At 48.5% G+C, this 14,673-nt stretch overlaps 9 protein-coding genes across 9 annotated transcripts; 3 read left to right on the top strand and 6 right to left on the bottom strand.

Annotated features, from left to right (window-relative positions):
* Positions 1–20: 20 nt before the first annotated feature.
* On the bottom strand, positions 21–2,975 carry COCVIDRAFT_109543 (hypothetical protein; the record flags this gene model as incomplete). Its single annotated transcript, XM_014697252.1, has 6 exons — positions 21–355; positions 415–862; positions 925–983; positions 1,042–1,123; positions 1,223–2,578; positions 2,634–2,975. 6 exons carry the CDS (start codon positions 2,973–2,975, stop codon positions 21–23), a joined length of 2,622 nt encoding a protein of 873 aa, XP_014552738.1.
* Positions 2,976–3,074: 99 nt separating this feature from the next.
* On the bottom strand, positions 3,075–3,461 carry COCVIDRAFT_109468 (hypothetical protein; the record flags this gene model as incomplete). The annotated part of the gene is made up of 1 exon (XM_014697251.1): positions 3,075–3,461. The coding sequence occupies one exon, from the start codon at positions 3,459–3,461 to the stop codon at positions 3,075–3,077; it is 387 nt and encodes a 128-aa protein (XP_014552737.1).
* Positions 3,462–3,545: 84 nt separating this feature from the next.
* On the top strand, positions 3,546–3,935 carry COCVIDRAFT_19233 (hypothetical protein; the record flags this gene model as incomplete). The annotated part of the gene is made up of 1 exon (XM_014697239.1): positions 3,546–3,935. One exon carries the CDS (start codon positions 3,546–3,548, stop codon positions 3,933–3,935), a length of 390 nt encoding a protein of 129 aa, XP_014552725.1.
* Positions 3,936–4,133: 198 nt separating this feature from the next.
* On the bottom strand, positions 4,134–5,206 carry COCVIDRAFT_19232 (hypothetical protein; the record flags this gene model as incomplete). Its single annotated transcript, XM_014697238.1, has 3 exons — positions 4,134–4,479; positions 4,596–4,664; positions 5,079–5,206. 3 exons carry the CDS (start codon positions 5,204–5,206, stop codon positions 4,134–4,136), a joined length of 543 nt encoding a protein of 180 aa, XP_014552724.1.
* A 1,117-nt stretch (positions 5,207–6,323) lies between these two features.
* COCVIDRAFT_41118 (hypothetical protein) lies at positions 6,324–7,376 on the bottom strand (the record flags this gene model as incomplete). Its single annotated transcript, XM_014697250.1, has 2 exons — positions 6,324–7,006; positions 7,079–7,376. The coding sequence occupies 2 exons, from the start codon at positions 7,374–7,376 to the stop codon at positions 6,324–6,326; spliced, it is 981 nt and encodes a 326-aa protein (XP_014552736.1).
* A 12-nt stretch (positions 7,377–7,388) lies between these two features.
* On the bottom strand, positions 7,389–7,898 carry COCVIDRAFT_29912 (hypothetical protein; the record flags this gene model as incomplete). The annotated part of the gene is made up of 1 exon (XM_014697249.1): positions 7,389–7,898. One exon carries the CDS (start codon positions 7,896–7,898, stop codon positions 7,389–7,391), a length of 510 nt encoding a protein of 169 aa, XP_014552735.1.
* A 632-nt stretch (positions 7,899–8,530) lies between these two features.
* On the bottom strand, positions 8,531–10,136 carry COCVIDRAFT_41116 (hypothetical protein; the record flags this gene model as incomplete). The annotated part of the gene is made up of 4 exons (XM_014697248.1): positions 8,531–8,965; positions 9,037–9,273; positions 9,326–9,957; positions 10,013–10,136. The coding sequence occupies 4 exons, from the start codon at positions 10,134–10,136 to the stop codon at positions 8,531–8,533; spliced, it is 1,428 nt and encodes a 475-aa protein (XP_014552734.1).
* A 1,253-nt stretch (positions 10,137–11,389) lies between these two features.
* On the top strand, positions 11,390–12,927 carry COCVIDRAFT_109479 (hypothetical protein; the record flags this gene model as incomplete). The annotated part of the gene is made up of 3 exons (XM_014697247.1): positions 11,390–11,485; positions 11,539–11,650; positions 11,702–12,927. 3 exons carry the CDS (start codon positions 11,390–11,392, stop codon positions 12,925–12,927), a joined length of 1,434 nt encoding a protein of 477 aa, XP_014552733.1.
* Positions 12,928–13,973: 1,046 nt separating this feature from the next.
* On the top strand, positions 13,974–14,297 carry COCVIDRAFT_109486 (hypothetical protein; the record flags this gene model as incomplete). Its single annotated transcript, XM_014697246.1, has 1 exon — positions 13,974–14,297. A coding segment is annotated over one exon (324 nt), but the record flags the coding sequence as incomplete, so codon positions are not given.
* Positions 14,298–14,673: the final 376 nt, after the last annotated feature.

Below are 14,673 nucleotides of genomic sequence, written 5' to 3'. Positions count from 1 at the left end.
AGATGATATACAAAAAGAACTCAAGGTACTCGCACATCCATCTCTTCTTCTGCCTCACGAACGAGCTTCTGAGCCTCGGCGACCTTCTCCTCCGTATCCACCATTGCTCTTTTTACTCTTTCCCTGAAACCTGGATCGCGGTCACGATTCAGCTCTGCAAGGCTCTCTCGCAACGTGTACAGATCCCTCTCAATAAGACTAATCTGCGCTCGCAGCACATTGCACATATCAACTTGCAGTTCTTCTGCGAGACGTGCAAAATGAACCTTGCATGCTTTCCGCATGTCCAAGAACAACGCCTCAGAGCCGAATCGTCCTGTAATCAACGCCCTTTTCCTTTTTGTGCACCCCGGACCTAGAGCTATATCAGTACTGGGCCGCAAAAGAGTATGCTGATGAGAAAAAAGCACTTACCGTGTTCACTATTGGCTTCGTTGTACGTCTTCTTCATGCACTCTCCTACAAACGCCGTTTGTAAAGACCCAAGAGTATTCACTTTGAGTGTGGCCATTCCTGACCAGAAGCATTCCTGGCTCTCCCCCATACCTACCAGTGCAATGTCCCTGCGATGTATCAGGGTATTGCGGAGCCCCCGGATTGCGGAAGTGTGGCTCAGAACCAAAGACTTTCCGTTTTGTTGTTGAGGCATTGCCAAGGTGTGCATACGATCAAACAGTCTTTTTATGTCATCAGTTAGCTCTTTCAGCTTCCCTTTCAGAATCCCAACAAAAGCTTCCCAAGCAGAGTTCAAATCTTTTTTCAAACAAGCAATCGCTTCATCGTTCCAATTACGGTAGCCAACTGCTTGTGTAGAATGGTCTCCTTTATGGCGACAGAATGCAGAATACGTAGCTGCATTCCACTAATACTTAGTCAGCAGATATTCCGTCAAGTATCATTCATACCTGCAGCTTGAATACGTACCTCATGCCATAATTTGCTAGCCTTTTCGGCATATTCAGACCACTTTGTGGCCGATGAAACTGGAAAATAAAAGTTAATGGGGAAAGCAGGAATTCAATAGATAAAGTGGAAACATACTCATACGATCCTCTATCGTCTCTTTGAACTTCTCTAGCAAGACGCGCAACATGGCATGAATCAACATCTCTTCGTCTTCAAACTACGGAAGAATATCAGCATGGACTTTTTGTCTTGCCTCAAACAACTAGGCGAAGAGGTGGGTTGCGTTGGATGTGACATGCGGCTATCAGCATGCAACAGTCAATTGGTTTCGTACCTGAAGCAAGTATCCGTCAATCTTGGGTAGGATTTCGCGAATTCTCCGCTGTTCCGATGTGGCATTGCCACCTCCAGAATTCACCCATAGCTCGACCGAACCAAGGAATGCTGGGAGTTCGTGATCGATGAGTTGCTTAGAAATCCGGTAATGGCTCTCTGCAATGATACCAATGCAATGTCGTCTAAGATCTGGAATACCACTGATGCGGATGGCGGCAAGATGCACTGCACTAGTTCCGGTACGATTATCCGTGTACAATATGTGGCTTACACAGAATATCTTGGGGCGTTTTGCGGCTTCGAGGTCCTTGTATTTGTGGTGGAGTTTAGCAGTGACTGAAGTATTGCGGATCTGAATGAGCCGATGTGGCAACTCGTGCTCTTTGCACTGTCTGTCTTTCTCCAACTTACGATGTTCATATAACAACTTTTGGTACCTTCCATTTCTCTTGAGATTCTCGGTTCCGAAACCGAGATCCTCTTCTTCGGCCAAAGCTTCTGCTATCTCATTGATATTGTCACGTATGTTATCCATCTCAATTTGAAGCGCTTCAATTTCACCCTTGTGTTCTGCCCATTCAGACGCAGCATTTGCAGTATTCACATCCTCGGACTTGGTGCATACTATGTCAACTTTGCAGAGATTCGCGTCTTGGGCTAGCTTGAATATGTTATCGAGGCTTTTGTCGTCAGCAGCCCGTTGGATAGGTAGGACGGCAAAGATCTGATCGCATTGTCGAATATATTGCTCCGTGATCCGTGCACGCACAGGGTTGCTGTCGCGAAGCCCAGGCACGTCCGCTAAGATGAGTCCTTTGCTCAGTATGACTGCTCTCAAGTATACCTTCATACTTTTGATCAAAGGCCAGCGCATGCCAGATTGTGAACTCGAGAATGAATCGCCGGTCCCCGAAGTCAGAATGACCAGCCGATCAGCGCACTCTTGGAGGGCAGCAAAAGATTCCTCGTCTTCGGATTCTGGAAGCAGTTCCCGGACCCAGAGCATCATCTTCTCGACAGTGACATTGAACTCTTCGCGTGAGAGAGCTTCGGGATCTTCTTTGAGATGTCGAGTGAAAATTGCTTCAAAGGTTTGCCTCGCGAGATTGGCCTTGTGTACCAAAGCTTCCTTGTTCTCTTGCAGGTCTGGCTTGTTCTGCTGCCCTGGTTCCATAGTATCATGAGGTTCCTTTATGTTTCGGTACGCGCTCACGAGGTCTTTCAATTGATACTCAAGCTCATCTCGGTCGAAGTACTGGACCCGGATGGTAAAATTATCACTATCGTGATACACGTATTCTGTCACCGTACAGGTACAAGCAGTACCATTGCCACTCTGCGCAATTACGTGTTAGCAATTTTGTTTCGCAAGTTGCTACGATCTTACTTACCGACTTTGCTAGGTTTGGCTTATCGAGTAGTGAGTTGATGAGACTGCTCTTTCCCACTGCAGAATCACCTATCATACCAACAATGCGCGACGAGGGAAGCTCCTGATGCCCCAGATTCACAGCCTGTTGCTGAAGGCTGTGAACAGTCGACCCAGCCTTCTGATGTAGCGTGGTACTAGACAAGACCCTGTTCAGATTGGAGATGCATGGCATGGCTCCTGAGAGTGCTTTCTGGAATTTGATGTGATAAAAAGGGTTACTGGGTGGTTCTTCGCATTCGACTTGATAGGCCCTTTTGGAAGATGGAGATGGGCTATAGGTTGAGGGTGCGATGCGTGGCATGGGGGTAGACTGCCGAGATTGAAGGCGAAGGGCGCCCAGGCTTTCCACCACATCGCCAGCTGCCAGACCGTTATCTCTTGCTGGCGTAGATAATGAAGTTCAAAATGAAGGATTCGGCGTCTGTAGACGGGAATGCTGATCTGAAGGACATGCGGAAGTCAATCTAAAGTTTCGTAGAGCAGTCGTCTGTTCCCAAACAGTGTCCACTGTTGAGTGAATTTGCGGGGTGTTCCATCTTGTTGGATTCAGGGAGCTTGGACTGACTCCACGGCTGCTCAGAATAGAGTTCTCGCTCTCAATTGACGGGATTGGAACGTCGGCTCCAGAAGGAGATTTTGTAGATTCGCGAGAACGGATAAAATCCTGTGCCGTCCGCGCACTGGGGAATGTAGTTCCAGAGCGAAAAACGAACGTAAAAGGACGTAAAGTCGCATCATCTACTCCCAACGACGCTTCATTCTTTGAGGCATCGTTAGGGGAAGACATGACGTCTGTATTCTCTACAGTCTGCTTCTTGGTGTTAAATTCTGGGCACTGAATGGAAACACGGGTGTGCTCACCCTTCTCAACATGTATGGTACGGTAGTCAACAATGATGGTTCTGAATATGTGGCAAGAGTTATGGAGCCTCACCCTCACCTTTATCATGTTCTCTCTAGGTACCAACACTTACCTGACACAGTTGTATGGAAGTTCTGCACGAGTGTGGCACAGTTGAAGAACCCTGCTACCGGAGAATCCATCGCGTATTCGCAGGCACATGAGACAGAAGTAATTTGCAATTGCGTTGCCAAGTACCCCATGCCCGTTCAGGTCACCAATGAAGTCGGTAGAATAGTCATTGCATGTCCGTGTGGTGTTCTCGCTAGTGTTTTGGCGGTCTTGTTTGGGAAAATGCTGGTGAAAGGTGGGCCAACGGTGCACGCGATCAGTATCTTAGGGGGAGTTTCTCGTTACTGAGTACCGACAGTCCGTTGTTGCAAATAAAGAAATGGGGAGGACAGAATGGTATTCGTTTTAGTATAGGATGATGCAAACATGGTGTGGTTTGTTTTCGTTCAAGTCCACAGCGAATGCTCGAAGCGGGAAGCTTCTACTGCCGAGTAGGTAGGAGTCCTTCGATTATCCATTTCAAGTCGTGTACAACCTCGTTCTTGTCTATTGCTTCCTAACTATGTGCCGGGATTCTGGCCGATTCCTCAAAGGATCTGAAATCTTGCGACAATGCGTAGCACGGGAGTGATACTGGTAGACTTGGCGGAGAAAGATTGGTCCCCCTAATCTTGCGGCACGAAGAACGAGAGACGGGCCGCAGTGGAGAAAGATGGAGAAGCCATGCGACGGATCCGGAGACACGTTGCGGTTGCCTGGCGTGTTTCGTTTCAAGGCGGGTGTGGGTTTGGGTGTGGATGGCATTGGGGCGCTGCCAGCTGCCGCACAGGCCATGACCGCATCGAAGCGAGCCACTGGATAGGCAGCAAACCCGGGTAAGGAGACTGCGAAACTGCATGACACCGAGTCTTCACACGCGACTACATATGTAACTACAAGGCTAGGATGAGAATCCTTGCGTGATAGTGGCCACATTTTACGTATTTGCGCTGGGTAAGAAGCGCGTACGTGGGGGGAAAGAGCCCCCTGAGTGGGGCCGAACTCTCATGGTAGTATGTAAGTAGTTCACGAGGCTTGCTATGTTTCATGGTAGTATGCGATAAAAACAGGAGTACATTAATCTCTCGGAGTAGCTGTGCCGTCGCCAATCATCAAAAGATCCAACATTGTACCAAATAGCCCCCATACCTTGCAAAAGAAGGCCAAACGACACCCACGTGGCTCCGAGATTCGTTTCTACGTTTTGGGCAAAGACAGGATGGAAGAAGCAATTATGCGCCGATCATCATACGTGACGTGTACGCCAATGTAGTACAACTACTGCCACGGATTTTTACTTGCCTCTTAGGGTGACAGAACACGGGGAAACAAGACCATGCGAAATGACATTGGGAAGTGGAGACTGGGAAAGATGAAAGCCCATAATGGCCCACAGCGGTGAAGTACAATCGGCGTCTCGATTGTTTGGCATAGTCCTTCTATCTCACGTACACATTGGAACCTTCAGATGTAAGATCAACCTTCTGACTTCCTTCTCCATCGACCCCATAATCATCAAGCAACCATAGGCCTTTGTGCGGTGGCCTGACCAGCACCAGTCTTATTCTGCGTTGCGGCATTTTCCCCCTTTTCACGCAGTTACTCGTCTCGGGAATCGCTTAGGTAATGGAATACTTGACCGTTAAAACAAAACATTCCCCTTCTTTCCAAAGCTCGATGCTCGTCTTGCGGTATGATCAAATAACTCTACAGAATTGCGCATTGTAACCTATCATTTGCATGAGGCAATTATTGCAACTGCGGCTATTTGTAACCGCAGCCCTCCCAATGCACTCAAGCAGAAGGTACATAAGCTGCGACGGGGCATGGTAGAGATTGAGTTGAAATCTCAAAATCCTAGAGACATTGGATTATCAAAATTACTCTGCCGAGTATTTCATTCATCCCAAACACTGGTTCATCATCCAAAGACAGCCCCTCCAGCGTCCCACAGCCCTACCAACATCCGCATAATCAAATCACCCAGGCAACTTCATCAACCTCATTTGCAACTTGGGAGGGGCCGAGCCGGAAGCACCAATGAGCGCTCTGAAGGAAAACATCGTATACGCCGCTTTCAATGCTTTATATTTCTTCCTCATGTACCGCGTCTTCAGCGCCCAAGTGGAATTACTCGAAGGAAAAATGAAAGAGTGGAGGGAAGAGATGAGAGAGCTCAAGAGAGATATTAGAGTGCAAATGGGCGTTGCCCATGATGGGATAGGGATGGGAGTGGATGCTGCCAAATGTATGGGCGCTGCAGAGCGGAACAGGGCGATGAGGGATAGGTAGCGGGCCAGCAAAATATAATGAGTGCGACAATTTCACAAAAGACATCCGGAAGTATTGTCGTCTTTGCAACTGTGAGAAGCAATATACCAGGTTTTGTTCTCTTTCATCAATTCTTTGACATCATCAAAGGGACGGCGTGTTGCATGCCATGTCAGACATGTATCAGCTCACAATATGGGCGCGCAACTCTATCGACTTGCACCATGAGGTTACTACTTCCATAACTCATGTTCTACAACTATGGGATAGCGTTGATCATCAATCTTTGAGAGCATAACAAACCCAACCCCCAATAGCCGATGTATGGTACCCAATGCCAACATACTGACAACATAGGAATACTCAAATCCAAACAACGTGTAGTGTTTATGCTCGGAAAAATACCATCCCGTCAAGAGAGTAGGGTTATAGCGAGGGGGCTGAATCTTCGCTGGAATCAGAATCCCGGTGTTCGTCGCTGGAAGTCAGACACCCGCTGCGAGAGTACGAACTACGATCTTCGTGGCTTGGGATAGAATGACCGTCTCCGTGATCAGCAGACGCATGATTGCTAGCATTGGTGCCATGAATAGCGGTTTGTGAATCCGGTATACGTATGACGCGGGAATCGTTTTCCTTGAGAAACAGGACGTTGAGGCAAAGAGGGCAAACAGTTGGGTGATTTTCTTCATCCTTCCACAGGAGAATGCGTGGTGGCGGGGCATCGACCAGCTTCTCAATCTTATCAATGTCATCAAAATCATCGCCGTCGTCTTTGCAGCATGCATAGCCGCAGTTTGAGCGGCAGAGGAATGGGACCAGGTAGCTGAGTCGCTCTTCATCTTCCATGTCGGCATTGTCCATGTCGGCATCCATCAAGTGATAATCCAACATTTCGTCGTCGAGTTGCTCCACCTCGTACACCGATTGCACGGGGCCACTCTTGTGCACCTTGATATCAACCAAGTGTAGGTAGGGTCCTTTACAATCTGGTGCATCCGTACCGAAAGGTACCGCAGCAGCAGGGTTTTTCCAAAACTCTGAGTAGATCCTGGTGAACTCAGTGGCTAACAGGACGGGAAATCGTTCTCTTATGCGTTTTTCCTTTGCTGCTTCAAGTCAATCGTGGTGTACGGGAAGATAATCCAGCCAGGGTCAATCGTCAATGTGAAAACGCTTACCCTGTTCCTTCGATTCGATAGAACCTCCGAGAGGTACCGTCGGTGCATACGAAGCAACGCGATCATTGGTGCCCTCGCTGCCAGTCGCCGATTCATTCGCATGTTGTGACGCTGCAGATGACACAAGAAAAAACGGCGGGAAAGACCCAAGAGAGCAAAGATGTAGCTTGTACCTGCTTACTATCATGTTTGGATCCATATCCGATGTAAGTAATTGCCAGTGTACCATCACAGCGTTTTCCATTATTGTAATCCTGTTGCAATCCCCCATGCCAATGTATTCTCGTAATTGGTCCATGATGGGACCCCACTATGGCCCAAAAAATCGATTTAAGCGTTCGGCATCATGGAGATTGTCCAGGAGGCCTTTGAAGAGGTTGAAGTCGCCCAGATATTGGTCCACTTCTACAGCGTGGCCATGTAGCTTCGAGATCAAGATGTTGCCTCTGGTTCCTGGGTGGAATTCTAGTGGGCGGATATTGAACTCGATAATCAAGCGTTGACCGAAATGTCTACGTGCACATTGTTCGCCAAAGACATGATTACATCGTAATCTGACTGGCATCTCCGGACTGCCCGGTGCTGAATCTGAGATCTCCCCATAACGTGTTTCGCAGAATATACATTCTCTATTGTCATGCTCGACGGTCTCCAAAGGTACGGGGACCAGACTAGCCAAAAAGGTTTGCTCGGTAGGGAATGTGTCCTCGTCTGGTGGGGGAAAGAAAGGGCGAATTTTCTCGTCACCCCATGATTCTTCGCTCGCCAGATCGAGGCTAGATAGAGAACCTGGTGCGGATCCTGCCCATGGCATTTCCATGATGATCCTGCTCCAAAAAACGGGTCTTGTGGATAGTTTTGGTTGTGAGCGATGGTGCGTAATACGTCCGACGCTGAAATTTGCTGCCTTCTACCTCGTGAACGTGAATATCGATGCGGAAAGGATATGAGTATCTACAGGAATTCAAGGATTTTGGGCACGCTATCTTCGTATACAGTTGGCCCGAGAGGCTGCTTCGAACGTGCAAAGCGAGGAAGGAGGTGTTGCACGAAGCGAATGGTGATGTTTGCTGACGTCGTTGTCTAGTCCAAAGCGATTCGCGAGTGTATACGGATGAAGAATACGAGAGTGTTTTGTCGACCAAAGGATGAGTCAGGACGGAGCTGTGCAAAATATAGATGCAGTGACGTTGCATCATGCTGGGCATTGCGCTTGCTGTGAGGTTTCTCGACCATGACCTCTTCCTTCCATAGTCGCTGCTGAAAATCCGCTCAACGCGTGTAATTATATTTTTGGTAACTGTGGAGACCTGGACACAATATGTCTAGGAATGGTAAGTTCGCGCAAACGTCGGAAAGCGAACAATCCCTGAGCACCCGCCGCTCTCCATTCACTCCTATCTACGTAGACCGGATTCATAGGGCGGCAATCACGGTTGTTCTTGAACCTGCTCAAGATGCGCGCTTCGCCTTCTTTCCCGCTCGCCCTTCCTCCTCATGCTCACGCACCGTGTTTTTGCCGGCTTGGACCAGGGCCAATGCTTCCTGCAACAAGCGCTTCTCGCCTAATCTTACCTCAACAGCCATGCGATGCCTTTTGCCCAGACTTTCTTTACTGAGGAGCGATTCATCTTGCTCGGCTGAGGTAGGATATTGCCTCAATCTAGTCATCAAGGCTTTCTCTAAGACTGTATCATATATGGCCTCGCTGCGCTTTCTTTTAGGATCTAGCTTTTTTAGAGCTCTCAGAAAAGTCTTTGTTTGTTCTTCGAGTTCAGATGATACTTCACGAAGCACTGGTGGCTGAGTCAACGTGCCATATGACGACGGCTCACCCGCGTCGCGTTCGATCACGAAAAACTCTTCCAGTTCTGAGTCCAGCTTTCTCTCAACTTCGCCCTTTATCGATGTCAGCGCATATCCCCACCTGTGCTAGCGGGTAACAAGAAAATACATACTTCAATGTCCGCAATGATATCTTCTGATAGTTTCAGTTCTTCGGCAAGTGCTGTGCGAACAAGGCTCCAAGGAAGTTCCGCAACATCGTAACGGTGGTGTTCAGGTGTCACGTAACCGTATCGTCGGAGTAGCTCGGATGAAGGTAAAGGCCCGTAGTAGTTCAATATCTCCGATCCGGCAGGGATGCTTTCGCGGAGGGAGGTGACGTGCAGCTGGTCACCATGGTGGACATGGGCCTACGAGAGCGCAGTGTTAGTATGACTCTTGTCGAAAGGTTGGGGACTCTACATTGAATTCGGCGTTGGCGTTAAGCATATCTGCCATGGGCACCATGCCCATCAGACTCTTGCCATCTCGATCCTCGATCCAACCGTCCTCTTCGTCCTCGGATTGCTCCTCCTCATTTTCAAGGTCGAAAGCGTATGCCATGATGGTACTGCCCATACGATGTGCGAGTGGGAGAAGGTCTTCTTCGTCTAGGCGAGGGGCGCCGGGCGGAAAAAATACATCTGGATGGCTTGTGATTATGGGCAGGATGCGCTCACGCAGCATTCGGTCGCTTTCCTCTTTTCCAATCTTTTCCGTTGTAAGAGACGTGCCTTCGAGTTCTTTTAACTCATCTGCTGTCCAGAAAATTGGGGTTTCAAAAGCTTGCGGGAGTATGTCAAGGTAAGTTTTCCATCGCGAAGCCTCACCCTGCAGGTATTCATAGAGCATAACGAGGATTAGTGAGCCCCATGAATCCAATGCCTCGGGTTCGTGGTCCTGGCTATCCCCGTTGTCGTCGTCGTCATCTGCATCTACGGGTTGTTCGAAGATCCCAGGAAGTTTCTCGGCAAGGTCTGACGTTTGTATACTAATGATGATGTTTCTTGGTATTGTGAAGAGAGTGGTATCCTCTGGAATATCCTGCTTCGCAACTGCATAATAGTCAACGCTACCATGACTCCTTGGCTGCGATGATGCTTGACGTACTGATACCGCGACCGGCGTCTTTGGACCTTAGGTCTCGAATTTCCAGAAGATCGTCGCGGAAGATGCCTCCACAATCCTTGAACCAGGCTAAAAACCGACTGCTGGCACTCTGGAAATCGGCCATGTCTTTGTCGGGTTGGTAGCTCGAGCTGGCAGAATGTTGGTCGAATGTTGCCAGTGCCCAGTCACCTGCCTGCAAATTCTGCGTGCCAATGGCCGAACGCGCGATGTACGTATCGTTTGGCACAGCAAAGTCCGCTCGAGATACTATTGCCAATGTTCCAGATTGACAAGATAGCAATGCCGCATGGACCGGTTCAGCTGGCTGTTACTATCCATACAGTATGCCTGAACGGAGTCTAGGTAGTGAGAAGCAAAACATCAACGATTGGCCACAGTGCATAGGCGCCAAATGAAGTTAGCTTGCCAAGAAAGACCGCCAGCCTTGGCGTCCGCTCGCATCCATTCATTCATTCATTCATTCATCCATCCATCGCCCACCCTTTCTCCGCTTCATAGGTTCGTGACATTCGTCCTACCTATATCCGTATCTACTCGTGTCTAAATGCACATCAACATGTAGTACGACCAGACGAATTGGGACAACAAGGGGGCATGCCTGTTTCCACTTTCGGCACATGACTAGCCCAGACCCGTCGCGCTTCCGTGCCTTAAGCCCGATATCGCAACGCTTCCTGATATACCATGCCAGGCACCTTATCATGCAGGATCTGATAAAATTTTCGACTTGCACGGTCCACTTGCGCCTGCGACACTATGCCCTATAGCGACCCCGAGCCGTTAGCTCCTCATGTGCCATGGAAGCTTGGGGTATCAAGCATGATGTGAGGTTTTCCATGTACCGTGGATGTGCAGTAAGACCTACGAGGTACAGTTCAGCGTTTGCAGCTTCAGCCAGATCGACAGTATGAATTTGTGTAAAGGGCACTGGGCAGAGTCCGTCGGTCAATTTGCCTGTCATGAACCTGACAGAATGCTTACTGAGCCGGAGACATTCAACAACTCTTGCACCATGGGCTGTCGAGTAACGATACGAGAGAAAGGGCCGAAACTCACACAGGGCTGATGGTGGAGCCATGGGTCTAGCGTAACTCAACTTGTCCCAGATAATCGTACAAAACCCGCCTGCCATGACTGCCCCAGTTGCTCATCTTATCTGATCAAACGCCTGCTCCCCCCTCTCGACGGCTGCCACGTCTTATGACCATGGACACCAAACCCTCCGCCATCAGTCACGGACATGGTATTGTCAACGAAAAGTCCGGCCCAACTCACAATGCCGAAGAGCAGGGCAGCAACGCGGAAGCTTCGAGCAGCGGCGCTTCAATTGCCCAGACCAATGACGTTCCCATGAAGATGAAGTTGTTTGCAGTTCTTTTGGTCACGGCGATTGGGTTTGGGTCCCATTGGAGCAGCGGCGTAACAGGGGCAATGAAGAGCACACTGAAAAAGGTATCATCAACAACTCTCACAGCTTATCATCAGGATGTGTTGACAGTATACAGCAATTGCACATCAACAACGCCAAATACGCCGTTCTGGAGGCGAGCGAAGACTTTATGAAAACGGCTCTCATCCTTGTCAGTGGTCTTGTTACGGATAGGATTGGCGGTGCAAGTTGGTGCTCCTCCCTGCGTAAACATCATCGAGACTGACAACTAGCCATAGATGCCATGCTTTACGGCAACGCCATCTATAGTATTGGCGCCATATTCATCGCCGCTGCGACGACGGTCCGCTCTTACAAATTCATGATATTTGGGGTTGTCATACAGGCATTTGGAGACATCGCTACCCAGGTCGCCCAATACAAAATCTTCAGCTCGTGGTTCGCGCCTTCCAACGGTTTCGCTTCCACGCTTGGTTTCGAGCTCGGAATCGGAAAGATCGGATCCTTCGTCGGCAAAGCGACCGCAAATGTTATCGCAAAGAAGACTGGAGACTTTAGCTGGGTGTACTGGACAGCGGTCTTCATGAACCTTTTCACCAACTTCATGACACTCATCTACTGGTTCTTCGCGCGATGGTGTATGAAAATCTACGCTGGTACTGCTGATCCAGCAACGGGTGAAAAGTTGACAGAGAGCAACAAGAAGTTTGAAATCGGCAAAACGTTGAGGCTGCCTTGGCCGTTTTGGGGAATCGTTGCCTTTTCACTTTTCCAAACAAGCGCAGCGGTCGTTTACTCGCAGAATGCCACCGAAATGGCTGAACTACGTTTCAATATTGATGCAGTTACAGCTGGCTGGTACTCGGCCATGTCGCAATACCTGGGTTTTTTCCTGGTACCGCTAATTGGTATTTTCGTCGACCTATTTGGAAACCGCCTATCCCTTATGCTCTTCTGCGGTTTCGGCATGCTTATTTCTATGTGCTTGGCCGCTTGGGGTCCAACCATCGGTGGGACAGCGGCTTCGTTTGGCATATTCGGCGTTGCATCCATGTTCGGGCCAACCGTCATTATCGATTCCATTCGCACGGCCATGTGGTATCAAGAGGTCTTTGGTTCAGGCTATGCGGTCAAGATTGCTGTGAACAACAGCATGAACATCATCATCCGCATCATCACTGGTGTCATTCAAGACCGCGATAACAACTCGTATGACAACGTGGTCATCGTGTATGTGGTTCTCGCCGTTGGATCTGTTGTCGTCGCGGCTGCCCTTGTGGCATGTGGCGTCTTCAATCCAGACATTGGTCATCTACAATGGACTCGAAAAAATAGGCTGATCAAAGGCGATCTCATCAATGAGCGGAAGGAAGCTTTTACCAGTGGAGATCAAGGGAGGAAGAATCGTCGTGTTAGCATAACTTTGTTCACTGCACTTCTGTTCCTCATCGCTGGTGCATGGGCGGCGTACTTTTGGGGCGTCGCCACTGGCAACAACAATTAGGTAGTAACATAGACCTAGTCTTTTTCATTCAATGATCAAACACAATTCAAGTTTTCATCAATCACGAAATAGCCCATTCCAGTGATAGAAGCTGAAAGATACCTGGGAATTTAGGAAGGTGAGAAGGAAAATCAGGCATGAGCAAGTGAAGTGTCCAAGAGAGATGAAATAGCGAAACATGAAGCCACATGAGATATCCTCACGGGCCGTAGATCCGATCCAAATACGCATTTTGTATTTCACCGTCATGATTCAAGCATTTGGTAGAGCCACTCGATGTAGTAATGCCCACGGGCATGTTGGCCGAGACAAACAACGGTTGTCAACACCCAGGCAAGACATGCAACTGTAGATTTTCAATGCCGTCTTTGGACATATGAGACAAGGGGAAATATCTAAACTGAACATGGCCCTATATAGAACACACTGCCCGGGCGAAGGAGCTTGCAGGTACTATGACCTGTTTTTGGTCTTATGTCTTTGCCGTAGTAGTTTCATCCTTTGGCTGGTTGCATTTCTTTGCTGGGGCTTGCAACTACGCGGCAGGGTGGAAATTCCGAAGCGGGATCAGCAGCAAGCATAGCAGTGCCTACAACGAAGAAAGTGAAGGATGTGATGTGGGAGAAATGAGGAAAATATGTTTGTAACAATTCAGATATTGCGATGTGGATAATCATGATATTTAGAAGCATTTAGTTATTGCTATGCGCGAAAAATAACTCTTGTTGACGTTTCAACATTGAGGTAGTTAGTCATTCCTCTTACATCGTTGGTATTACGTGCGCTTAACTGCATCTCTTTACACTAACCTGAGACCTGATTGTACAGTCTAGCCATTATTGTTGTTACAAATCGCTCACAATCTAAGCGAATAAACTTTACAAAGCCAACTCAACGTGGATACGACACACTCGGATCGAATATCCTTTTCTCCCTTCGTAGTCCGACCAGACGCAACGTGAATGTTAGCAGACGCACATCGAAAGATGACTGGACGTAATTCGCATAGTTTCGTATGAGTTAGTGCTCACGACTAGCATAGAAGAACAATCGTTCCGAAGAGCGGCCAGCACCAAGACATGGATGTCGTTGTTCCTCACACACAATTCAATCCCTGCTGGGCCAAGTACCACCGCTTCCAGCCCCGTCAGCACAATAGCAGTTTGGGTGACATTTCTCCCCCAGCTCTTATTCTTATAGATATATTCATCGTTAACAATTCCGGTATGTCTAGTGCGATCACTGAGCGCCACGCTCCCACTGATATTCATCTAGCCGAACGCTACTTTGTGAAATTTCTACAACAAAAGCAAACACTCGTACATACCCTAAAGAAATTGGTGCGGGGTCTTGCTGCTAGTAAGACCTAGTTTTAGAACATTATCTACCGGTATGCCGCCACTGGTGGAGGCAAACGGGGCAAAGTGACGGCCTCATTTCTTTTACCCACTCCAAAGTCGGCTATGCCTCTACTGGTATGGTCGACAGTATAATATCTGACCTCTCTGAGACAGTTGTTGAGATGGCATGTGAAAAAATACATATAGCAGTGATGTGAGCTGAGTAGTTCATCGTCGATGACGGTATATTTTGGATCTCTGAATTTGCTGGCTTTGCTAAATGTTTACAACAAAAGGTGGCAGCAGCCTCCGTCCCAGGATGACCTCTCATGCCACATAGGCTATCTTCCGGGTAGAGTATGGTGAGGGGTATAGTAGAAGTAGAGTTTGGGCTTTTTCGTCAAAA

The sequence above is a fragment of the Bipolaris victoriae genome (assembly GCF_000527765.1).
Source record: "Bipolaris victoriae FI3 unplaced genomic scaffold scaffold_102, whole genome shotgun sequence".
NCBI classification, from domain to species: domain Eukaryota; kingdom Fungi; phylum Ascomycota; class Dothideomycetes; order Pleosporales; family Pleosporaceae; genus Bipolaris; species Bipolaris victoriae.
This window is presented reverse-complemented; position numbering and strand designations above follow the sequence as displayed.